Below are 27,013 nucleotides of genomic sequence, written 5' to 3' on the forward strand. Positions count from 1 at the left end.
CTTGTTGAAACTATAATATTTTTTGGGGTCAATTATGCATTAGTCAGTCATGACTGTTTACTGTTTTATGCATATATCAAGTAAGAAATAAACAAGTCAAATATTGCATTTGTTTATTGTACAAATACGCATTTTGCTAGCATTTCAGTCCAACAAGTTCTCTCAAGGGGTAAATGTTTAAAACAGGCTTTATAACACTATCATACAAAAACAAAGAAAACAAATAATCATATCAACTGAAATCATAAGCATAACAAATCCAGGACAACTTTTGATCCTTGTTAAAAAGGCCTGGCCCAGTTAAAAAATAAAAAAAATCCTGATTTTCATATCTTTCTACAACCTCAAATGAAATTAACATTACCAAAGTATTAGAAATATGGGCAATGCTGTTGGGGGAATATTGCACTCAGAAGGGCGAATCAAAAGGCAGGAACTTAGAACACTTGAGAGAAAATGCAAAGTAATTACATTTATCATAAAAGATGCTTTCTCCCACATAGGACTAATGCAGATGGGCATCATGATTATGTTTTCTGGATCATTAAAATATTCAGTTTGGGCATTATTATCCATGACACCATCTACACCTGGTATATGAATAAGATTTAAAATCCAAATGACAGACAATACGACCACTTAGTGTTCATGAAAAGGTGTCCATGTCTTCTTTCAACATGTGATCCTTCACATTAGGCATGGTGTATTACGAGATTATGATCCATTTCAAAATGTGTCCAGCATGCCAGCAACAAGTCCACTCCGACATTGGATTTCACACTTAAATAGACATTATAAACTGGGTAGTTTGGGTCCTGGATGCTGGTTGGCTGAAACAGCATTCAGCCTTGTGTACATCAGACAATATACCACAGTATGATGCAAAAATACTTGTTTACTGTTCTATTTATGAAGGTAACCAGTTTATAATAGCAATAAGGCAACTCAGGGGTTTGTGGAATATGGCTAATATACCACACATCCTGTGACCTTATTGCTTAAATATACTTAGAGACACCAACTCAACCCATTTTCTGGCCTGTCTTCCACATGTCTTCTCTACACCTACAGCTAGATGTACTACTTCACCTGATGAAGGCATTTTGTGCTGGGTATTGGCATTTCAACTGATATCAACCCCCCTTGCCTGATACATAGCACTTAAACCTGGTAAAATAAGGGTTAAATAAAAAGTACTCCTACAAAATGTTCCAAAAAGGACCCTGTGGTTTTGGTAGGTCGCACAAAGGCATACATTTGCCTTGTGATAACCAACCTTAATGGCTATGCACAAGCTGTTCAATATGAAGATTATTTACTCCGCCAAAAAGACTCAATTAAGATTAGTATCAAGCTCACACAAAAACAAACAAAATCAATGCTACTAAAACACAACTTTTGGAGATAGATGCACTTTCACCCCATTTCCATTGCTACTGCACATGATACCAGGGTAATATTCAATGGGCAAACATTGTGGAACATCGCAGAAAGAAATGTAATAAAAAGAGCTGACGTGACTCCCAAGACTTTGAAAGAGCTCCAAAAATATATTTAAAAAAAAAATCTATTCCTGAAGTGTACTTTTTGAAGATGAGGCTTTTCCATGAATCCAACCTTAATTCTACATGTCAGAGGCATTTTTGTTCGACATAATATATTTATATCTGGACGTTCAACAATGTTGTGCCCTGCTGAAAGCGGGCAATATCATTCACAGTGAAATGTTTCGCTTCAGAGTACAGCTCAACCAATCAATAAATCCCAGACTAACATAATCCTTATTTTTTTATGTTTACATATATTTATAACCACTCTCCTACAGCCATGATTAATCATACTCTAGTTAAATATTTTAGCACCATATAGTAGCTATGTACAATTTATCCATCCCCTATGATCACAGGGCCATTCATGATCAGGACAAATGCATAATTTGTGCAATGTGACATATTAAACAGTTTGATCGACTGAATGATCCATTGATTCATTAAACCCATGAATAGTAAAACATTCCCCTTAATATAAAGTTCAGTTCACAGCAGTTATATGCGATCTAAAAGCAAACAAAGTCAATTGAGAGAGCAAATGTAGAAACTGTCCATGAAACTACAGTAATGAAACCCATTAATTTCAGAAAAGGCCTCTCCCAATATAACTTTTCTTTGCCGTTCAGATTCCTATACAGCACACCATACTTCATAGTTTATTTGGAAAGAACTTAATCTCACCTTGATACTGAAAATGTGACCTTGCAACACAAAATGATATACAGTACTGAAATAATTTTGATAGAAAAGGTAATGATACCCGAGGTGATCAACAGTATGCAATTATGACTCATGAATATAACATTTACAAAACTCAGTTATGTCCTCATAATCACTATGATGGGATGTGTACGGTCAAATACAGGCATATTTGACATATTCTCAAGAAGAGGGCATTTAAGAGAATCACATGATCCATTCACATTTTTTCATAGTTCCAATGGCAAGTGCCCACTGTTCCCTCCAACTGCAGCCAAGTCAGGGAATAGAGGGGCTTAAACCAGTAACCACACACACTGCCGTTAATGAAGTCAAGACTAGCAAAGTGGCAGTGTTGGTTCTTAGCAGTGTGATCACACAACTACAGCTCTTTGGTCAAGAAGACACAATTCTGGCTTGTCCAATATAAGGTTAGAAACAACATTTCCTGTGGGCAACATGTGATAAATGTGTCTAGCCCTGGGCCCTCATAAGAAGTTAAAAAAATGTGTTTGAAACATTTAATTATACCTGTAACTAAAAGAGAAGGCAAAAATAGAACATTGTGAAACAGTGAAAACTTGATGGAAGCGTGAGGACTATCAGCATTAACTTTCCAGTCAAGTCTGGTATGGGTGGAGAACTAAATGAGATGAGCAACGATAATGGGACAAATGGCTAGAGTACGCCAGTACTATCTGGTAAATTCTTCATAAATTGATTTGACTATCTGGTAAATTCATTCATAATTCTACCTCTCAGAGTGAGTTCAGTGTGTCAAATCGGAGGGCCTGTTGTCTGGACCTCTGGCTGTCTATGGGGGTGCCACAGGGTTCAATTCTCGGGCCGACTCTTTTCTCCGTATACATCAATGATGTCGCTCTTGCTGCTGGTGATTCTCTGATCCACCTCTACGCAGACGACACCATTCTGTATACTTCTGGCCTTTCTTTGGACATTGTGTTAACTAACCTCCAGACAAGCTTAAAATGCCATACAACTCTCCTTCCGTGGCCTCCAACTGCTCTTAAAATGCAAGTAAAACTAAATGCATGCTCTTCAACCGATCGCTGCCCGCACCTGCCCGCCCGCCCAGCATCACTACTCTGGACGGTTCTGACTTAGAATATGTGTACAACTACAAATACCTAAGTGTCTGGTTAGATTGTAAACTCTCTTTACAGACTCACATTAAGCATCTCCAATCCAAAATTAAATCTAGAATCGGCTTCCTATTTCAAAACAAAGCATCCTTCACTCATGCTGCCAAACATACCCTCGTAAAACTGACTATCCTCCGATCCTTGACTTCAGCGATGTCATCTACAAAATAGCCTCCAACACCCCACTCATCACAGTGCCATCCCACCAAAGCCCCATATACTACCCACCACTGCGACCAGTACGCTCTCGTTGGCTGGCCCTCGATTCATATTCGTCACCAAACCCAATGGCTCCAGGTCATCTATAAGTCTTTGCTAGGTTAAGCTCCGCCTTATCTCAGCTCACTGGTCACCATAATAAACACTCACCCGTAGCACACGCTCCAGCAGCTATATCTCAATGGTCATCCCAAAGCCAACACCACCTTTGGCCGGCTTTCCTTCCAGTTCTCTGCTGCCAATGGCTGGAACGAATTGCAAAAATAACTGAAGCTGGAGTTTTATATCTCCCTCACTAACTTTAAGCATCAGCTGTCAGAGCAGCTTACAGATCATTGCACCTATACACAGCCCATCTGTAAATAGCCCACCCAACTACCTAATCCCCATATTGTTATTTTTCTTTTGCTCCTTTGCACCCCAGTATCTCTACTTGCACATTCATCTTCTGCACATCTATCACCCCAGTGTTTAATTGCTGAATTGTAATTATTTCACCACTATGGCCTGTTTATTGCCTTACCTCCCTAATCTTACTTCATTTGCACACACTGTATATATACTTTTCTATTGTGTTATTGACTGTACGTTTGTTTATTCCATGTGTAACTGTGTTGTTGTTTGTGTCACACTGCTTTGCTTGATCTTGGCCGGGTTGCAGGTGTAAATGAGAACTTGTTCTCAACTGGCCTACCTGGCTAAATAAAAGGTGAAATAAAAAAATATAAAACATTTGAAATCTGTGTAATGCAAGTGTGTTGGGGATATAGTGACAGAAGTCAAGAGGATGGTGAGAGGGAGACAGGTGACAAGGAAGGTATGGTGTCAGCCAGGTTATAGGTGGAGTTTGGGGAGGATGGTTGTGGGGATGACAAAGGGGTAAAAAGAAGCCTGCTGGCAGAGGGGGGCGGGGAATACAGAGCAGCAGTGACTGTGGTGGGCGAATCCGAGCTGACCTCATCCCCTTCCTCTGAGTCCCATACCTCACTCTGCAGGTAGTCTGCAAACAAGGCCTTGGCGCGCTGCAGCACCCTGCCCAGATTGTGTCTACGAACAAGGCGGTCAAAGTGCATAGCCAGCTCGTTGTAATCAAAGCCGTTCTTTATAATGTGGTCTCGATGCTCCAGCAGGATCGACAGGCACAGGAACAACATGAAAGGATTTCCTTTGCCAAACTCTTGAGGAGGTGGCAGGGAACAAGGTTTGATGGTGGTATTCTCTGGTTTGGTTGAATTTGGAGTGTGGGGCGCAGTGCTGAAAGCTCTGCTGCAAGGAGATTGAAGGTTACTAGAAAAGGACTTGTTCACCAGTCCGACGGGTCGCGAAGGAAGAGCTCTCCCAAAGGACAAAATTGGCGAGGAGAGCAACGCTCGAGACAAGAGCGGAGAGGAAACTAAGGACCTCCCTGTGGGGGTAGCGGGTGAGTTGGCTCCGGTTCCATTCGGCACCGCCATCCTTCCGTTGGGTAAAATGGGAGAGGTGAACTTTGGTGACGGGGTGTCCGGGGAGGCACCTCTCCAACTTGAGGGGGAGGGAGTGGAGCCTGGAGACAGAGAGGAAACATTTTTCCAGTCTGGCAGACCAGGAGGAAACGAGGAGACCGGAGAGGCTATTTGTCCATTTGGGGAGCTCCTCTCCTCTGTATCTGGGCAGGAAGACTTATTAATGTCCTTTATAAGAGACGCTCTCTCCCATGGGGGTGAGGTGGCTTCCATCTCAACAGGACCCACTGGTGGGTCTCTCTGCTCGAAATCAAAGCTGTCTTTGTTCCGTGCACTGTAGTATTTGAACTCGCCAAAGCCGGTCTGCTTCTCGAAGGAAGGAACAGGCACGTTGTTGTGAGCTTTCTCCCTTCCCACGTAAGGCATGTCAAAATTCCCCTCACCCGCTCTTCTGGCACCTCTGTCCTCCCCCTCTCCTTCCTCCATTTTGATCTTTCTCCCCCCATCTGCCTCCACTCTTGAGGGCCTCAACATGTGTCGTCTCCGCTGCTTCTCTTTCAGCTCCCCTTCATTTCCAGCATCCCCTGTAACGGCGGGCCTCTTTTCAACACCACTCTCACATGTCACTATGGTTTGGTCTGTTTCTAGCGGCGGCCCAAGAAGCTCCACTTCTGTTTCGGGAGGGTCAGGGGGCAGGGAGCTCCAGGTGACCTCCAGCATCCTCAGGGCATCGTCGAAGGCAAACTCCCGTTTGAGTTCCAAGAGCAGCCAGCGGTAACAGAAAAACAGGTCATCAGCTCCACGGGACACCAAATAACAGTAGAACTCGGGGTCTGAGTACTGCAGAAGCAACTTCAGATGCTGGAACTTTACGGACATGAAATGGCCATCTGGACGGAAGTTGCCCTCTAGGCGTTTCATGATGCCACAGAAACAGATGAATGCATGTGCCTCATTGTCCATGACAGCAAGTATCGGCGAAGCAATATCACTCATGCCTTGGCAGTACGACACCTACGAAACAAAGAATTTAAGATAAATTTAACCCAGCAAAAATATACAGGGCTACAGACAAACATTTCTCCCTGGTGCCACTAACTTTTATTTGATGGCACCAGCCCAGCTTTAATAAAGCACTGTGAATGATTATGAGGTGTAATTAGACTACTGAGATGATATTGAAGAAAGTGGTTTCATCTAAACATGTCCATGCAGGAATGCATGATTGAAGATATTTTGATGTGCAACCTAACCCAGTGATTGTCATAAATTGTGCTGACAATTAGGATATTTTTCTTATATTTTACTGTTAAAATAGGTCTCCAGAATTGTATTTTGGTCAATAGAGATTAATTTGCCAACATCTTTATGTGCATTAATATCATATGATAATTTATTTGGGGCTATTACACCACCTGAGTAAGTGTAAACTCAAAACACATTAGCTAGTTTGCTAACTCTAAACATAATACCCACATGACATTAGTGGTAGGTGGGTTGTTTGCCCAGATCTGTAAATTGGCTAACCAGTAATCATACCACGGGAAAATCATTCAAAGCTGCACCAATTTTCAATATAAATCCACAAGAACAAAGAGGAATATCTGATAAGCAGTGGAGAGGCCAGGTGCGTCAATGTGCATGAAAAAACATGATACACGCTGCTCAAAAAGCTCCCCAATTGAACTTGTTTAGGGACAATACAATTATCCCACCGAGACTAGCCTACAACAGCACAATGCATTGAATTATTGCATTATTGTTTAAAAATTAGAACAAAATTCTACTCTATGCTGTAAAATGCAGTGAATGTCATTTGAATAATGGTGCTAAAGCCCTGTGATTTGAATGTTTCATTCCGAATGAACTGCATCTATCCAAGGCAACCATTTGGATCAGTTGTGGGTCTAATCTCGACAGGTTATAGGACAATACGTTTGGAGGAGCGAGTCTTTGGTAACCAGGATGAAAGGCACTCTTTGGAAACGAGGATGGACACTTGAAGCAAAATGAAGTATGCAGGTAGGCATGTTTTAGAATGTGCCGTATATTTTCAATTCAAGGCACTCTCAGGAATGGACCAAAAAAAATTTAATCAAGTGAAACGGAAAACAAGCAGCTGTTACATTAAAGTAAATGAAACGTTTCAATTTTTTTTTTTTAAATAAAGTCACTGCACTGGCATCATCTAATTTCTCGTTTCATGATGGGCATATATGGAGGGGGATTTAAGCAAATCCAAAATAATAATGAGCTGCCTAAAATAATGCACAATACATAGATCAAAAGAGGGATGTCCGCTCATTGTTTTGCTGCTGCCAAACTTGATCTTATAATAGCGCTTTGGTGATTAAGATTTATTTCAAAGGGGTCTCACGAGCCAAAGCCTTAAAGGACAAGAAAGGCACAGTAGTAGGCCAGCCAGGCTGTATTTTTGCTTCTGATACTGAGTCGTCCTATAATAATGTGGCCACATATGCTTCCAGCAGGCCCAGTTATTCAGGAAAGCTTAATGCACGCTCTGCTTCCTCCACAATCCGAGAGGCTATTCCTCGTGCACTTAGAACCTGACGCTTCAATATTGCCTAAATATTTGTCATTTAACTTTTAAAATGCATGGCCTTTTATTTGCAGCATAAACACAACCAGTTAGTGTTGTTATCGGATTAGAATTCAAAAGTCTCCTGTAGGATACTTGTGCATGTTCGTCCACACTTAATAGAATTCCAGCATCCAAACAGCGCAATGGGCAACGTTCATTTGATGAATGGAAGAAAAAAAAAACATCAAAAAGTTATGCCATTAGGAGATTGTCAAGCTAAGCCTTCGATATAAGGTCAGGAGGGATGCATTTACTCTTTGTCGAGCACGACAGTGTATAATTGTGGTGTTAAAAACGCAAACCATGATGTTGAAGTGCCCTATTCTTTGCTTATTGGTTGCGTGGTGCATAGGCACAGAAACCGGTTGGTGGAAGATTTGTTGAATATATTTTATAGCATAAATATATCAAGTAAATATGAAAAATCTGATGCCCCCCTAGCTGATTATTGTCTGCAGCCGGCTCTGACCGTTGTATAATGAAACGGGCAGGGATAGTGAGCTCATCTGTGGTGGTCGGCAAACCCTCAACCTTCTGGCCCATAGCCCTGCATGGCATCGACTGTGCCACAAAAGCATGCTGAATTACCCCCCCTCGAACGATCCCTAATCTAATAGTAAATGCAATGTCCTACTAAAAACATTGCAATTAGGCCTCCACTCACAATGGCCAATGCTCATTTAGCACACTACGTATCATAAATCCATTTAAAATATCTTGGTTGTAAAATAGTTGCTATATAGCTCAATATTAAGAGTCAAGAATTACAAATTGTACCTACAGAAAGCTGATAATCTCTTCTTTTCAACAGTGACAAGCGTAATTGAAATGTTATAGCCTACAATCAGAACAAATGTTTTTCTCCCTGAGTGGGGGGGAGAGGGAGTGCGTGGCTCGCTAAACACAGCAGAAGGCCCCAGCGAAACAGGCACAGGGCAGAGACTTTCATTACAGGAATCATGAGGATAATGCACATTACTGTTTGACCAAATCAGGATTTTAGTAGCTTAAAAAAAAAATGGATGTTTAGAGTGAGGTGAGCATGTACAATATACAGATTGCATCAATGCGACCAATTACAAATATAACTCGCACAGCCAAATCAAAGGGTCGCAAGATGTGACTAAATGGTCGCAGTCTGGAGCCCTGACATATGAACACCAACAACTGGACTTACATATCACTCACTGCAAGCAGACTGAGTTTACTAATCATAACTCACTCAATAGCAAATACACAGAATCTAAGATGCCAAACACCAGTGTTGAGCATATCATTTGTTCACTGAACATAACACCACACCCCTTAGCATGTCCGCATGTCAAGGAATTTAAAAAGAAAGCAAAACTTAAAAAAATAGATCCCCACACCTGTGGATGTGTAATGGCAAAGGTGGTGAGCAGGTCGGTGAGAGCAGTGAGGTGGGGGCTGTCCTCGGAGCCGGCGTAATAGGGATGGGCCCGGTCGGTCCTCAGGACGTCCTTCAGTACGTTGCCCCTGATGAACTCCAGGTCCTCTGGACTGGCCCTCGCTGACCACTCCCCCTTCAGTTGGTCATACTCCCTAGTCTTGCTCTTCATGTAGTCCATTCTCTCCTGACCGGTCAGCCCATCAGGGTACACGTTCAGGAGGTATCGCCAGACAACCTGGGCACAGAGGAAAGGGTTTTTGACATATAGGATATCTCTAAAATCTCTGCGTTCATACAACACAGGAATATAAAAATATAGCTCTCCTACCGCCAAATGGCATTTCTTTGTGCCATTTGTTCTTGTTCCACACTGAATGACCTACATAGATAGTCAGTTTAGATTCCAAAATACAACAAGGATACACCCAAATGCTCTATTCCCACATCTAATCCACATTTTGGGAAATTATTAACATCCAGAGAGCATATGTAAACACTTGCCGTCAATGTTTTGGAGACCATAAGCTCTTCTCAATCGAAACTCAAATGTTTGTGCAAATCTCTCATTGACATCATTGCAAGGATAGGGGAAAGTCTATGTTTCACACACTCAAGTTAGGATTCGGCCCCATGTGATTCGATATTTAAGCAATTTCAATTATATTTGTGAAACTGTCTGGTATTGAGGTTTAAAAGAGCTGTCCGGTAGCAGAATTGCTGTTGAAATCGCTCAGTGAATGTACAATTACCTTGCGTAGAGAGGGCTCCACCCCACCATGATAGATACGTAGTCTCAGTTCCTCTGGCCGGGACAGCTGGCCCTGGCCGTTGAGGTAACTGTGGAACTCAGCATCGCTCAGAGGGGGCTTGAAAGGCTTCACCTCCTCCCCATACGACCAGCTCAAGGCCTGCTGTACTCTAGACAGCGTTCGACCCATCATCTGAACCCAGAGACAGACAGCGAGAGATTGAATCCCAGGTGGGTCATTGTAAGCAGCACTAACCTAGTGGACATATTTAGCATTAGCAGAAGGACCTGACTCAAGGCAGCACTGGCTGGTAAAAAATGTGTCTGACAGGGTGAAGAGTGAGAGCATCATCAGTAACCTGGGAGAGCAGGGACTGGGTGAAGGGAAGGGCAGCAGCAGCCAAAGATCTCCTATCCCCAGGAAGCTGGTCAGAACCAATCACGTCTTTGGGGCTTATTATGTCCCAGTCTTCCATAACGGGACCTTAAGGGAATAAGAAAGTGGAAAAATACAAGGTGATCAATCAATGGAACTGTATGAAGGAGAGGCCCACAATTAAATTACAAAAATGTTAACGGGGAACAGATGCTCTGTACAAACTACAATTGCAAAGATTTTACTGAGTTAGTTCATATATAAAATAGTCAATTGAAATAAATTAGGACCAAATCTATGGATTTCACATGACTGGGAATACAGATATGTATTTGTTGGTCACATATACCTAAAAAAAAAGACAAGAAAAGGGGCTTGGATCAGAAAACAAGTCAGTATCTGGTGTGACCACCATTTGCCTCACGCAGCAGGGCATCTCCTTCACATAGAGTTATTCAGGCTGATTGTGGCCTGTGGAATGTTGTCCGACTCCGCTTCAATAGCTGTGGGAAGTTGCTGGATATTGGTGTGAACTGGAACACGCTGCTGTACACGTTGATCCAGAGCATCAAACACGCTCAATGGGTGACATGTCTGGTGAATATTCAGGACATGGAAGAAGTGGGACATGTTCAACTTCCAGGAATTATGTACAGTTCCTTGCGGCATGGGATCGTGCAATATCATGCTGAAACACGAGGTGATGGTAGTGGATGAATGTCACCAAAATGGGCCTCAGAGGATCTCGTCACGTTATCTGTGCATTAAAATTGCCATTGATAAAAATGCAAGTGTTCGTTGTCCGTAGCTTATGCCAACGCATAACATTACCCAACCATGGGGCACTCTATTCACAACATTCACATCAGCAAACCGCTCGCCAACACAACATCGTCTTGACCGGACTGTAATTCGGCGTTGTAACTGACTAGTGGGCAAATGCTCTCATTCGATTGCCACTGCCTTGCTGGAGAAGTGTGCTCTTCACTGATGAATCCCGGTTTCAGCTGTACCAGGCAGATGGCAGACAGACGGATGAGCTTCCCCGAGACAGTTTGACAGTTGTGCAGAAATTCTTTGGTTGTGCAAACCCTCAGTTTCATTAGCTGTCCAGGTGGCTGGTTTCAGACGATCCCACAGGTGAAGAGCCGGATGTGGAGGTCCTGGGCTGGGCTGGCATGGTTACACGTGGTCTACAGTTGTGAGGCCAGTTGGACGTACTGCTAAATTCTCGAAAACATTGGAGCCGGCTTATTAACGTTCAATGTTCTGGCAACAGCTCTGGTGGACATTCCTGCAGTCAGCATGCCAAATGCATGCTCCCTCAAAACTTGAGACATCTGTAGCATTGTGTTGTGACAAATCGGCACATTTTTGAGTGTAATTTTGTCCCCAGCACAAGGTGCACCTAATGATCATGCTGTTTAATCAGTTTCTTGATATGCCACACCTGTCAGGTGGATGGATTATCTTGGCAGAGGAGAAATGCTCACTAATAGGGATGTAAACCAATTTGTGCCCAAAATTTGAGAGCAATAAGCTTTTTGCGCATATGGAACATTTCTGGAATCTTCTATTTCAGCTCACGAAACCATGTTGTGTTTATATTTTTGTTCAGCATAATTTAACGCATATCCCCCAAAAATACAAAGAGAAATAAGGCTAATACTGAAATCACACACACACACACACACACACACACACACACACACACACACCAAATCAACGACTGAACTAGTTCTTAAAGTGGTGACCCAAAGGAACACAAACAGAGATAAAAATAAACAGAGATTGGCTTTCACTAAATGACCTAAAATGGTTATACAAGTGAACGTCTGCTTACTGTCTTCAGAGAGATTAATGTCCATCTTGAGCTGTAGATAAGGTTTAGCTGCACTGACAAAAGCAGATTCTAAATCAAAGTCAGAAAGGAGAGATAGATACACTTCCACACCTCCACGGTCCTGGGACAGGTAACTTATCCCAAAGTTGCGTTTGCTAAGTAGGAAACAAGAAATAAAAATAGATTAAAAAAATAAATAATCTGATATCTATTCTAGAAAGCATGCCAATCCAAGGCATTCCATATACAGCGAATTCAGGAAGTATTCAGACCCCTTGACTTTCCACATTTTGTTACATTAAAGCCTTATTCTAAAACAGAATACCCCATAATGACAAAGCAAAAACAGGTTGACATGTTTGCAACTGTATTAAAAATAAACTGAAACTCACATTTACATAAGTATTCAGAACCTTTACTCAGTACTTTGTTGAAGCACCTTTGGCAGCGATTACAGCCTCAGGTCTTCTTGGGTATGACGCTACAAGCTTGGTACACCTGTATTTGGGGAGTTTCTACCATTCTTCTCTGCAGATCCTCTCAAGCTCTGTCAGGTTGGATGGGGAGCGTAAGGGCACAGCTATTTTCAGGTCTCTCCAGAGATGCTCGATCGGGTTCAAGTCCGGGCTCTGGCTGGGCCACTCAAGGACATTCAGACTTGTCCCGAAGCCACTCCTGCGTTGTCTTTTTTGTGTGGTAAGGATTGCTGTCCTGTTGGAAAGTGAACCACCGCCCCAGTTTGAGGTCCTGAGCGCTCTGGAGCAGGTTTTCATCAAGGATCTCACTGTACTTTGCTCCGTTCATCTTTCCCTCAATCCTGACTAGTCTCCCAGTCACTGCCGCTGAAAAACATCCCCACAGCATGATACTGCCACTACCATGATTCAACGTAGGGATGGTGCTAGGTTTACTTCAGACGTGACGCTAGGCATTCAGGTCAAAGAGTTCAACCGTGGTTTCCTCAGACCAGAGAATCTTGTTCTTAGGAGTGTCTTCCGTCTGGCCACTACCATAAAGGGCTGATTGTTGGGGTGTTGCAGAGCTGGTTGTGCTTCTGGAAGGTTCTCCCATCTCCACAGAGGAACTCTGGATCTCTGTCAGAGTGACCATCGGGTTCCTAGTCACCTCACTTACCAAGGCCCTTCTCCCCGACTGCTCAGTTTGGCCGGGTGGCCAGCTCTAGGAAGAGTCATGATGGTTCCAAATTTCTTCCATTTATGAATGATGGCCACAGGTGGACTCCAATCAAGTTGTAGAAACATCTCAAGGATGATCGATGGAATCAGAATGCACCAGAGCTCAATTCAGAGTCTCATAGCCAAGGGTCTGAATACTTATATAAAATAAGTAATGTTTTTTTATTTTTATTTTATACATTTGCAAAAAATACAAACCTGTTTTCTCTTTGTCATTATGGGGTATTGTGTGTAGAATGATGAGAAACATGTGTATTTAATCAATTTTAGAATAAGGCTGTAATGTAACAAAATATGGAAAAAGGGAACGGGTCTGAATACTTTCCGAATGCTACGTATTTTTTGTTTTTATTTCACCTTTATTTAACCAGGTAGGCATGTTGAGAACAAGTTCTCATTTACAATTGCGACCTGGCCAAGATAAAGTAAAGCAGTTCGACACATACAACACAGAGTTACACATGGAGTAAAACAAACGTACAGTCAATAATACAGTAGAAAAATAAGTCTAAATACAATGTGAACAAATGAGGTGATAAGGGAGGTAAAGGCAAAAAAAGGCCATGGTGGTGAAGTAAATACAATATAGCAAGTAAAACACTGGAATGGTAGATTTGCAGTGGAAGAATGTGCAAAGTAGAAATAGAGGCGTGCAAAGGAGAAAAATAAATAAATACAGTAGGGGAAGAGGTAGTTGTTTGGGCTAAATTATAGATGGCCTATGTACAGGTGCAGTAATCTGTGAGCTGCTCTGACAGCTGGTGCTTAAAGCTAGTGAGGGAGATAAGTGTTTCCAGTTTCAGAGATTTTTGTAGTACGTTCCAGTTATTGGCAGCAGAGAACTGGAAGGAGGCGGCCAAAGGAGGAATTGGCTTTGGGGGTGACCAGAGAGATACACCTGCTGGAGCGTGTGCTACAGGTGGGTGCTGCTATGGTGACCAGCGAGCTGAGATAAGGGGGGACTTTACCTAGCAGGGTCTTGTAGATGACCTGGAGCCAGTGGGTTTGGCGACGAGTATGAAGCGAGGGCCAGCCAACGAGAGCGTACAGCGCAGCGCAGCGGTGGGTAGTATATGGGGCTTTGGTGACAAAACGGGTGGCACTGTGATAGACTGCATCCAATTTATTGAGTAGGGTATTGGAGGCTATTTTGTAAATGACATCGCCGAAGTCGAGGATCGGTAGGATAGTCAGTTTTACGAGGGTATGTTTGGCAGCATGAGTGAAGGATGCTTTGTTGCGAAATAAGAAGCCAATTGTAGATTTAACTTTGGATTGGAGATGTGAGTCTGGAAGGAGAGTTTACAGTCTAGCCAGACACCTAGGTATTTGTAGTTGTCCACATATTCTAAGTCAGAACCGTCCAGAGTAGTGATGATGATGTCCCTCTTCATCATTTATTTTTTAACTTTACTGTAGGCAAAGCTTTTTCCCACAACAATACTTTCTAATATTTTCTGCAGAATGGCGAAGTTGCATGAAGATGGTGGAATTCAGATAAGCTGTCATCGTTTTAGCATTATCCATGAAGTGTTTAAACTACAGCACGCAACATGGTTCAATGCACCAATAAATTCAGCACAATCTACTATTGCGGCTTTTCTAAAAGCCGGCATCTTGGAGGTAAAATTGGGATCATGTATACTGTGCTAATGCTAGGGCTGGCATAATTACCGTTTAACCAAAGGTTATGGATGAAGACCGTAAAATATCCATCAGAACTGTTTTACAACAACAAAACACGCCCAGAATTTGCGCAGTTGAGTTCGTTTCTGCAATTACATGGTTTAACTTGAAACTCTGTTGCTCCTTGCTGAAACAAGCAAGGTGTTGAGGCAAACAATGAATAATGGGTTTGTAACCTCTAACCCTGGTAATTTGACTGGTAAACTCATGGGTACACTCGCAATGGCTGCCTGGTATTATGATGCAATAATTTCTATGGTGTTGAGTTCTGAAAATATTAAAAATACTTCTTCATGTCACAGAGGGAGAGGGGAATGTATAACGTTTACATTGTGTCCGGATATGTTATCATTAGCCATCAGGGATCCTATGGGAGGAAAAGAGTCTGGTACGAGTCAACATGACAGCCGTGAGTTGGGGAGGAGTGAGCACTTTGGGGCAGAGGTCAGATCAGAGGAAGTGAGGAAGAACAGATATCACTAAGGTTCTGTCAAGCAACAGAGATGCATTGACTATTCAGATGTGTAGGAGACTTAGAATAGGAGAAAGGGTTAAATAGCAGTGCTTGTGTGAATATGTCTTGTCTTATGCAGCTGTATTGACCCAATGGGTGAATAAACTTGGTCTAAGCTAATCGTCCGTGAAATTTTATAAAGGTTCATTTTAGTGATGCACGATATGACATTTTTGGCCGATATCAATATCCAATATTTTCCTTGCCACCGATATTTAACATTTTAGTGGCCTTAAGCATTCTAGTACAGTTAAATAGTTCACACACACAGCAGTCTAAGGCACTGCATCTCAGTGCATGAGGCGTTACTACAGTCCCTGGTTTGAATCCAGGCTGTTTCACATTGGCCGTGATTGGGAGTCCCATCGGGCGGCGCACAATTGGCCCAGCGTCGTCCGGGTTTTGCCGGGGTAGGCCGTCATTGTAAATAAGAATTTGTTCTTACCTGACTTGCCAAGTTAAGGTTAGACACCAAGTTATTTTGTTGGCATTTACATTCAGTACTGTGCATACGTTTTAGGCAGGTGTGAAAAAATGCTGGAAAGTAAGAATTTTTTTATTATTTTTTAAAACACGTTAATAGATTATATTTATCAATTTACTAAATGCAAAGTGAGTTAACAGAAGAAAAATCTATATCAAAAAAATATTTGGTGTGACCACCCTTTGCCTTCAAAACAGCATCAACTTCTTCTAGGTACACTTACACACAGTTTTTGAAGGAACTCGGCAGGTAGGTTCGCCCACATCTTGGAGAACTAACCACAGTTTTTCTGTGGATTTAGGCAGCATCAGGTGCTTCTCTCTCTTCATATAATCCTAGACAGACTCGATGAGGTTGAGATCAGGGCTCTGTGGGGGCCATAGCATCACTTCCAGGACACCTTGTTCTTCTTTACACTGAAGATAGGAAAAGGGTATTAAGAACTCTATGTTTGGGGTCGTTGTCATGCTGCAGAATACATTTCGGGCCAAGCAGATGCCTCCCTGATGGTATTGCATGATGGATAAGTATCTGCCTGTACTTCTCAGCATTGAGGAGACCATTAATTCTGACCAAATCCCCAACTCCATTTGCAGAAATGCAGCCCCAAACTTGCAAGGAACCTCCACCATACTTCACTGTTGCCCGCAGACACTCATTCGTGTACCGATCTCCAGCCCGTCGGTGAACAAACTGCCTTCTGCTACAGCCAAATATTTCCAATTTTGACTCATCAGTCCAGAGCACCTGCTGAAATTTTTCTTCACCCCCGTATATAGTTGAGTCACTTGGCCTTGTTTCCACGTCGGAGGTATGGCTTTTTGGCTGCAAGTCTTCCATGACGGCCACTTCTGACCAGACTTCTCCAGACAGTAGATGGGTGTACCAGGGTCCCACTATTTTCTGCCAATTCTGAGCTGATGGCACTGCTGGACATCTTCCGATTGCGAAGGGAAGTAAACATGATGTGTCTTTCATCTGATGCAGTAAGTTTCCTTGGCCGACCACTGCGTCTATGGACCTCAACATTGCCCGTTTCTTTGTGCTTCTTCAAGAGCTTGGACAGCACATCTGGGGAAACCCCTGTCTGCCTTGACATTTCTGCCTGGGAGAGACCATACTGATACAGTGTAACTACTTTGTGTCTTGTTGCTGTGCTCAGTCTTGCCATGGTATATGACTTGACAGTAAACCGTCTTCAGCAACCTCACCTTGTTAGCCGAGTTTGGCTGTTCCTCACCCAGGTTTATTCCTCCTAAACAGCTGTTTCGGTTTCAGTTAATGATTGTGTTTCAACCTCCATATTGATGATCATTAGCACCCGTTTGGTATAATTGTTCAATCATACACCTGACTATATGCCTACAAAATCTCAGACTTTGTGCAAGTGTACCTACAAGAATTGAATTGACAATGACCCCAAAACATACAGCGAGTTATTAACTTCTTATGGCTGCAGGGGCAGTATTGAGTAGCTTGGATGAAAGGTGCACAGAGTTGCTAATATTTGCATATTATTAGTAGTAAAGGATAGAAAACTCTAAAGTTTCTAAAACTGTTTGAATTATGTCTGTGAATATAACAGAACTCAAATGGCAGGCAAAAACCTGAGAAGTTCCAATTCCTGTTTGGATTTTTTCTGAGGGTGCTAGATTTTCAACCAAGCTCTCATTGAAATTACAGCGAGATATTGATGAGTCACTTCCTACGGCTTCCACTAGATGTCAACAGACAATAGAACTTTGTCTGATGACTAATGTGAAGGGGGGCCGAAGGAGACAGGAATTGTCACCACTGCCACGAGCTGACCATACTTTGACCACGCGCGTTCACGTGATAGGCATCTCCGTTCCATCGCTCAACTGAAGTCAATCTAATTCTCCGGTTGGAACGTTATTCAAGATGTATGTTAACAACATTCTAAAGATTGATTCAATACATCGTTTGACATGTTTCTACTGACTGTTATGGAACTTTTGGACATTGTCACATTATAGTGGACGCGCCTTGTGACTTTGGAATTGTAGCTAATTGGACATAAATAACGGACATTATCGAACAAATCAAGCATTTATTGTGGACCTGGGATTCCTAGGACTGCATTCTGATGAAGTTCATCAAAGGAAACATTTATCATGTATTTTCTGGTTTCTGTTGACCCCAACATGGCGGCTAATTTGGCTATTGTTCTGAGCTCCGTCTCAGATTATAGCATGATTTGCTTTTTCCGTAAAGTTTTTGAAATCTGACACAGCGGTTGCATTAAGGAGAGGTATATCTATAATTCCATGTGTATAACTTGTATAATCATCTACATTTAAGATGAGTATTTCTGTTGAAACGATGTGGCTATGCAAAAATCACTTGATGTTTTTGGAACTAGTGAATGTAAACGCGCCAACGTAAACTCAGATTTTTTTATATATAAATATGAACTTTATCAAACAAAACATGCATATATTGTGTAACATGAAGTCCTATGAGTGTCATCTGATGATCAAAGGTTAGTGATTAATTTTATCTATATTTCTGCTGGAAAAATGGCTGTGCTTATTGTGGTTTGGTGGTGACCTAACATAAATCGTTTGTAGTGCTTTCGCTGAAGAGCATATTTGAAATCCGACACTTTGGTGGGATTAACAACAAGTTTACCTTTAAAATGATATAAGACACATGTATGTTTGAGGAATTTTAATTATGGGATTTCTGCTGTTTGAATTTGGCGCCCTGCACTTTCACTGGCTGTTGTCATATCGATCCCGGTAGCGGGATTGCATCCATAAGAAGTTTTAAGTATAAATACTTTAAAGTTCTACAGAAGTTTTTGTTGTTGTTGGTATGTGTACTTTATTTTTGACAGCTTTACATTCCTAAAGAAAATACTTTTTACTCCATACATTTCCCTGACACCTAAATGTACTCGTTACATTTTGAATGCTTCGCAGACCAGGCAAATGGTCCAATTCATGCACTTGTCAAGAGAACATCCCTGGTCATCTACTGCCTCTGACCTGGAGGACTCACTAAACACAAATGCTTTGTTTGTAAATTATGTCTGAGTGTTGGAGTGTGCCCCTGGCTATCTGTAAATTAAAATATATATATATATATATATATATATATATATTCTTTAAATGGTGCCATCTTGTTTGCTCAATATAGAAAGAAATTGAAATGATTTATACTTTTTCTTTTGATAATTAAGCACATTTACTTTGATACTTAAGTATATTTAAAACCAAATACTTTTACTCAAGTAATATTTTACTGGGTGACTTTCACTTTTACTTGAGTCATTTTCTATTATGGTATCTTCACTTTTACTCAAGTATGACAAATTGGGTGCTTTTTCCACCACTGCAATTGAGTGCAGGAAATGCTGAAATGCTAAGTGCTGAAATTTGTTTGGTTGGAGTTGAATTGAACAGTATAAACCAATCAGAATGGAGAAAGACTCATTGAAATCACTTAGAATGTATGTTGCCACCCTACGATCACTCACTACTCATAAAGCAAATGTAGAACTTTTATTATTCAAAAACAAAAAATACCGTCAAATACCATCATACCGTCTATTTAAAAAAAAAAAAAAATACTGTGATACAATATTTTGGCCATATCGCCCAGCCCTAGGGACAAGGACATCACGGCCGGCCAAACCCTCCCCTAACCCGGACGGCGCTGGGGCAATTGTGTGTTGCCTCATGGATCTCCCGGTCACGGCCGGCTGCGACAACTCGGTATTGAATCAGGATCTTTTATTTATTTTTTATTTTACCGTTATTTTACCAGGTAAGTTGACTGAGAACACGTTCTCATTTGCAGCAACGACCTGGGGAATAGTTACAGGGGAGAGGAGGAGGATGAATGAGCCAATTGCCAATCTGTAGTAACGCAGCTAGCACTGTGATGCCTGGGGCTGCCCACTTTTATGCACCTCCGATATTCTGCTTTCCATGTCAATCAACAACACTGTAGACATTATGATGTTGATGCTCCTCACCCATTTAACTCAAAGGCTCGGATGAGGATGTGCTGTAGCACCTCTAGTGATGTTATCTGAGGATCCACAGCAAACGAGCGGAGCTCCACTGGCAGCATCCCCTCCCACTTCTGAGGAAAGTGAGAAACAATCATGTAATTGTAACCATTAATTGTAGGCCCATTTTATAACATCTGTAAATCCCCAAATCAAATTTTGTTAGTCACATGGGCCGAATACAACAGGTGGTGTAGTAGACCTTACAGTGAAATATCTTACTTATGAGCCCCTAACCAACAATGCAGTTCCCAAAAAATATATGGATAAGAATAAGAGAAAATTAACAAGTAATTAAAGAGCAGCAGTAAAAAACAATAGCGAGACTATATACGGGGGGGTACCGATACAGAGTCAATGTGCGGGGGCACCGGTTAGTTGAGGTAGTATGTACATGTAGGTAGAGTTATTAAAGTGACTATGTATAGATGACAACAAAGAGTAGCAGTGGTGTACAGGAGAGGGGGGGGGGGGGGGCAATGCAAATAGTCTAGGTAGCCATTTGATTAGATGTTCAGGAGTCTTATGGCTTGGTGGTAGAAGCTGTTTAGAAGGCTCCTGGAACTAGACTTGGTGCTCCGGTACCGCTTGCCGTGCGGTAGCAGAGAGAACAGTTTATGACTAGGGTGGCTGGAGTCTGTCAATTTTTAGGGCCTTCTTCTATATCAGGCGGTGTCAAAGGTCCTGGATGGCAGGAAGCTTGGCCCCAGTGATGTACTGGGCCGTTCGCACTTCCCTCTGTCGTGCCTTGTGGTCGGAGGCCGAGCAGTTGCCATACCAGGCAGTGATGCAACCAGTCCGGATGCTCTCAATGGTGCCGCTGTAGAACCTTTTGAGGACCCATGCCAAATCTTTTCAGTCTTCTGAGGTGGAATAGGTTTTGTTGTGTCATCTTCACAACTGTCTTGGTGTGCTTGGACCATGTTAGTTTGTTGGTGATGTGGACACCAAGGAACTTGAAGCTCTCAACTTGCTCCACTGCAGCCCGTCGATGAGAATGGGGGCGTGCTCGGTCCTCTTTTTCCTGTAGTCCACAAATCATCTCCAAAATCATGTGACTGAATCAATTTCATTCTTCCTTTCCAATCAAAAGGCTAGCCTGGGTTTCAGACTGATAGTTAAGAAATGTATTGTAACTAAATTCTCAGTTTAGAACCCAGGCTACCAGTCTAAAACCAAAAGGCAACAACAAAATGTAAATGTAATGCATAGCAGACTGACCTTTTACAATCTTTTTATTTTGTACAGTGAATGGGTTGTATACCAAATAAGGCGTAGGCTGTGTGTGCCACAAGACAGCAGAAACACCCACTTTTAACTTACTAGCTGACGTGTCACTAGCTACATCATGGAGTTCTCAATGGAGTCGAATTGCGATGAGTTTTGGCGGAGTATACCTCCGACTAGGCCTACATCGAGTCGGTAACCTGTTGCCTTTTCTTTGGGTGCTGCAATCCGTAGTTTGATAAAAACTTTATTCTATGTGATCTGTCAAATTGCACCGGCTAATCCACTGTTTTCCAAAGTTAGCAACTTCCAAACCTGCATTACCACTCGATACATTTATAAATAATTATTTACGGCTTACTGTGTACCTGTCCTTGTCATAGAGTTGTCCGTGGGAGTTGGAATGCATAGTTTTTATTTAAAGAATTGCATTCTATGCACCCCTTACCGAAATGGAAAAAAAACTTGCCGTGCAATGACGGGCTGCTACTTCTCCGTTGACAAACAGCTCCTTTGGCTGAGGCTGCGTAAAATAATTTTTCAGTCAAAAACTATTGATTGCAGCACCCAAAGAAAAGAACGCAGATATACAGGACAAACATAGGTAAGAGGAATGCATTGAAGAATGGACATTTTTACAAGTATCGACTGTTATATTCGGAAGTAGGCCTAAACTCCGCCAAAACGCTTCGCAACTCAACTCCATTGAGCTGTACAGTTGAAGTCGGAAGTTTACATACACCTTAGCCAACTACATTTAAACTCAGTTTCTCACAATTCTTGACATTTAATCCTAGTAAAAATTTCCTGTTTTAGGATCACCACTTTATTTTAAGAATGTGAAATGTCAGAATAGTAGTAGAGAGAATCAATTATTTCAGCTTTTATTTCTTTCATCACATTCCCAGTGGGTCAGAAGTTTACATACACTCAATTAGTATTTGGTAGCATTGTCTTTAAATTGTTTAACTTGGGTCAAACGTTTTGGGTAGCCTTCCACAAGCTTCCCACAATAAGTTGGGTGAATTTTGGCCCATTCCTCCTGACAGAGCTGGTGTAACTGAGTCAGGTTTGTAGACCTCCTCGCTCACACATGCTTTTTCAGTTCTTCCTACAAATTTTCTATGGGATTGAGGTCAGGGCTTTGTGATGGCCACTCCAATACCTTGACTTTGTTGACCTTAAGCCATTCTGCCACAACTTTGGAAGTATGCTTGGGGTCATTGTCCATTTGGAAGACCCATTTGCGACCAAGCTTTAACTTCCTGTCTGATGTCTTGAGATGTTGCTTCAATATATCCACATAATTTTCCTACCTCATGATGCCATCTATTTTGTGAAGTGCACCAGTCCCTCCTGCTGCAAAGCACCCCCACAACATGATGCTGCCTCCCCCGTGCTTCACGGTTGGGATGGTGCACATCGGCTTGCAAGCCTCCCCCTTTTCCCTCCAAACATAACAATGTTTATTATGGCCAAACAGTTGTATTTCTGTTTCATCAGACCATAGGACATTTCTCCAAAAAGTACAATCTTTGTCCCTATGTGCAGTTGCAAACCGTAGTCTGGATTTTTTATGGCGGTTTTGGAGCATTGGCTTCTTCCTTGCTGAGCGGCCTTTCAGGTTATGTCGATATAGGACTCATTTGACTGTGGTTATTGATATTTTTGTTCCGGTTTCCTCCAGCATCTTCACAAGGTCCTTTGCTGTTGTTCTGGGATTGAGTTGCACTTTTCGCACCAAAGTACGTTCATCTCTAGGAGACTAAACGCATCTCCTTCCTCAGCGGAATGACGGCTGCGTGGTCCCATGGTGTTCATACTTGCGTACTATTGTTTATACGGATGAACGTGGTACCTTCAGGCATTTGGAAATTGCTCCCAAGGATGAACCAGACTTGTGGAGGTCTAATTATAAGTGAAATTATCTGTCTGTAAACAATTGTTGGAAAAAGTACTTGTGTCATTCACAAAGTAGATGTAGATTATATATATTTTCAAAAGAAGCTTGGATCATCATTATTTGGACCTGTTTATTGTCCAATAACATGTTTAACATAATCCATCTACCTTGATGATCTGTTTAGACAATTTGCACATTTGGATCAAAATTACTGATAATTAATACCATCATCCCTTTAGAACATTATTGCAAGCAATTATTATATTAGCAAACAATTATTGTGAATCATCCTATATTGTCCCTAACATCTTTTACTCCTTCGCAATCGTTGTGGGATACGCACATACACCCACACCCTCATACACACTCAACCCTTTCACCCCACACAACCATAGGCTCACATTCTCAACAGTTGCAACATCCCAGAGCCCAACTCAAGAAAGGTCTTGATTTACAAATGCATATACAGTTGCAGCTGTATGAGAAGGCCTGCAAGACTGTGCAAAAAAATGGGCAGAAATGGGGAGATTTTATTAACCATCGTCACGTCTTTGATGGAGGTCAAATGTACCCCTTTTCCCTGAAACACCCACAACACGGTCCCCCGTATTGACTTTTGATTTTGTGCCACAATAATATACCCCCTCTCTGAAAGTCCGAGTGTGACCCCCTCCCCATGGGTTACTACAGCTAGTATTGCCAGCACTGCCACTGCCTGGGTGGGGGCACCCCACCGGCTAGGTACAAGGTCGTCAAGGTTCTCATTAGCAGCTTTGAGAATTTCCTTGTATATAATGCTCTCCCTCCCTTTAGGGGGCTTTGCAGGACCAACCCTGCCAAGCAGGTTCAGAATATTGAGGGGGCAGTGCTGCTCTGGTGGAGTACTTCAGAGATGTTTAATTTCTCATAACAAGAATAGACTGACGAGTTTCAGAACAAAGCTCTTTGTTTCTGGACATTTTGATCCTGTAATCGAACCCACAAATGCTGATGCTCCAGATACTCAACTAGTCTAAAGGCCAATTTTATTGCTTCTTTAAATCAGCACAACAATTTTCAGCTGCGCTAACATAATTGCAAAAGGATTTTCTAATGATCAATTAGCCTTTTAAAATGATAAACTTAGATTAGCTAAGAACGTGCCATCGGAACACAGGAGCGATGGTTGCTGATAATGGCCCTCTGTACGCCTATGTAGATATTCCATTAAAAATCAGCCCTTTCCCGCTACAATAGTCATTTACAACATTAACAATGCACTGTATTCACCAGTATTTACCCACCAAAGCTTTAATGCTAATTAGCTGCTAATGTGGCTATCATAAAGAACTACAAATGCCATGATGATCTGGACGAGACTGCCGAATCGAGACAAAGGTAAGAATCTCTCAATTAACTATCTAATGTTAGCTTAACGTAGTAATTAATAAATTGGCTACATGTCTTTAAACGGACAATTATGTGAACAGTCTTGTGCAAGTTTTAAATTGACAATACCTGTTAACAAAGGTGTCAGCTAGAGATGACGTGCAGGAACTTTCAGGGATTTTTAGTTTTGCATGATGTCTACTTTGATGCTAATTAGCATTCGAACCTGAGAGTAAATAAAGCCAAACATATTGATAAGTGACCTTGTCCGTGACTACACGAAACACAGCCCTTATTTTAAGTGTTTCTAAATCTCCTATGCGAAAATGGATTGCGAAACAAGACACTCTTGTCTAATGAATCACACTCCACACTGCCCTTTCCCACCGGGACAAAAGGAACAATTTGTCTAATAAAAGTAACTAGTTTTCATTGCAAAACAATTACAGTTTGGAGTAAACGGCTTCCGTTGCAAAAAGTTTTGCAACAGACAAAACATTTTGCAACGGAAACCGAATAACGAATACATTAAGCCGAATCTGTTGCAAAACCTAACTCTCGTTTGTGTTTTCCGTTTGGAAGTCTAAGTTCTGAGTCCAAGTTCGGTTTGTTGCAAAACTTTCGCCACAGACTAAACTTTTTGAAAACATTATCGGCGTAATGAATACACCCCTGGAGTGGTGATGTTTACGAAATTACTTGTACCAAAAATCATTTAGCTAAAGTTATATCATCCTGCCACGTTACTGTGGGGTTCTGTCTCTGAATCACTGAATTAATTATTTGGAATAACAATTAACCTACTAGCTAACTGTCAAGACTTGCTAAACTCAGTTGACTCTCAATTCTGCTTTCTATTATTTTCCTAGTGCATGACCACAACGCATCACATCAGCAAGTAAGCCCAATGTCAATCACAGAATATTCCTAATTTGTTTAGCTAGCTTTATTTTTTTTAAATCAATCATTTACTTTTTACAGTCAGAAGATCCAAGAGGGTTGAACTGGGAACTAGGAAATCACTGAATTCCGACTTCAACGCGTTCAAGACAACCGGGAACTCGGGGGGGGGGGGGGGGGGGGGGAAACGAGCTCGACAGGAAAAATCTTTTGAACATTCGTACAATTCGGAAGTCTAAGTCGTTAACTCGTGCATCGTTCTTGAGCTCCGACTTTCCGACCTGAAGATCACTGACGTCAAGATGACCCCCCCAGTTCCTTCTTGTCTTCAAAACACCATACTGTACACTTAGCTCATTACTATAGACGTTAACAACTGTAGCCTCAATGCTAAAAACAACAAAGCACTGGTCTGGACTAGGCAGATGAAGTGGATACCTTAACAGTTACAACATCAAAGTAGGCTAGCTACAAGCTACCGCAAATGTCATGTGAAATGGCAAAAATAGGTCGGCCACAGTCATGACAATAGCTAGCTTACTATCTGGAAATGTGATACCTGGCAAGAGTACACCACTTTCACATATTCCTCACCTTGACTTTGACACGCACTACGCCCCTCTCCTCCTCAGTTGTCATGTTTAGGAGTTCACTGAACACACGACAGTTGTATTCAATTATATTTGTCTTGTATTATAGCCATTTGTAAAACGATAACTATCGCGCCGACCAATTTTTCCGTTACCACTTTGTCCAGACCTGTAAATCTGCGAGAATAAGAGCAATCTATTTCCTGTTTGACTGGAATGAGCTTTCAAAATAAAAGCGCTTCTCAAACATTTGCAGAACTTCACCGAAGCTAATTTGTCAAATTATCAATTCTTATTTCCGTTAACATGTTTTGAGTACCAGAAAACAGATATAATGTACAGATTAACTAAAATATTTGTCAAAATACCTTTCTTGGTAACAAATGGGACTTTTAATATTTCCAAAATGTATTGAAGTTTCAACTTTTACGAATGGAAATCAGGATATGACGCTCATACATATTACATCATTTAGTGATGCTTCTGAATCTTTTTTTGTGGTTGTTGCATGCAGAGGAATGTTAAATCACCAGTATTTTACTTCGGTATGACAATTAACTGGAATCTACAAATTATCATTATTATATGGTCACGGTTAGTGTGACATGGTTGCGATCAATTACATTTTAAATTAGATTGGAAAACAATAATTGAAAACAAACATTTATTTTTTATGGGGGTTTTCCAATTCTTGAATTCACCTTGCATACCTACTTCCCCCCTTCCATAGGGAGTGTTGAGTGTGCTATTGTAACAGTATAACTTTAAACCGTCCCCTCGCCCTGACACGGGCGCGAACCAGGGAACTTCTGCACACATCAACAACTGACACCCACGAAGCATCGTTACCCATCGCTCCACAAAAGCCGCGGCCTTTGCAGAGCAAGGGACAACACTACTTCTAGGTTTCAGAGCAAGTGACGTAACTGATTGAAACGCTAGTAGCGCGTACCCGCAAACTAGCTAGCCATTTCACATCCGTTACACTCACCCCCCTTTCAACCTCCTCCTTTTCCGCAGCAACCAGTGATCCGGGTCAACAGCATCAATGTA

At 41.8% G+C, this 27,013-nt stretch overlaps 1 protein-coding gene across 2 annotated transcripts; it reads right to left on the bottom strand.

Moving 5' to 3' along the window:
• Nucleotides 1-96: 96 nt before the first annotated feature.
• Nucleotides 97-26,145, bottom strand: LOC129830254 (TBC1 domain family member 25-like). Of its 2 annotated transcripts, none has more exons than XM_055892679.1 (7): nucleotides 25,965-26,145; nucleotides 19,937-20,046; nucleotides 12,054-12,208; nucleotides 10,194-10,318; nucleotides 9,836-10,027; nucleotides 9,046-9,321; nucleotides 97-6,087 (listed from the first exon to the last, which is right to left on the bottom strand). In XM_055892679.1, exons 1-7 carry the CDS (start codon nucleotides 26,007-26,009, stop codon nucleotides 4,411-4,413), a joined length of 2,580 nt encoding a protein of 859 aa, XP_055748654.1. In that variant the 5' UTR covers nucleotides 26,010-26,145; the 3' UTR covers nucleotides 97-4,410. The 2 variants fall into 2 exon arrangements, with proteins under 2 accessions (XP_055748654.1, XP_055748653.1); XM_055892678.1 differs by having other exon boundaries at nucleotides 9,836-10,090.
• Between the last annotated feature and the right edge of the window lie 868 nt (nucleotides 26,146-27,013).

This window comes from Salvelinus fontinalis, chromosome 31 (genome assembly GCF_029448725.1).
Source record: "Salvelinus fontinalis isolate EN_2023a chromosome 31, ASM2944872v1, whole genome shotgun sequence".
Classification (NCBI taxonomy): domain Eukaryota; kingdom Metazoa; phylum Chordata; class Actinopteri; order Salmoniformes; family Salmonidae; genus Salvelinus; species Salvelinus fontinalis.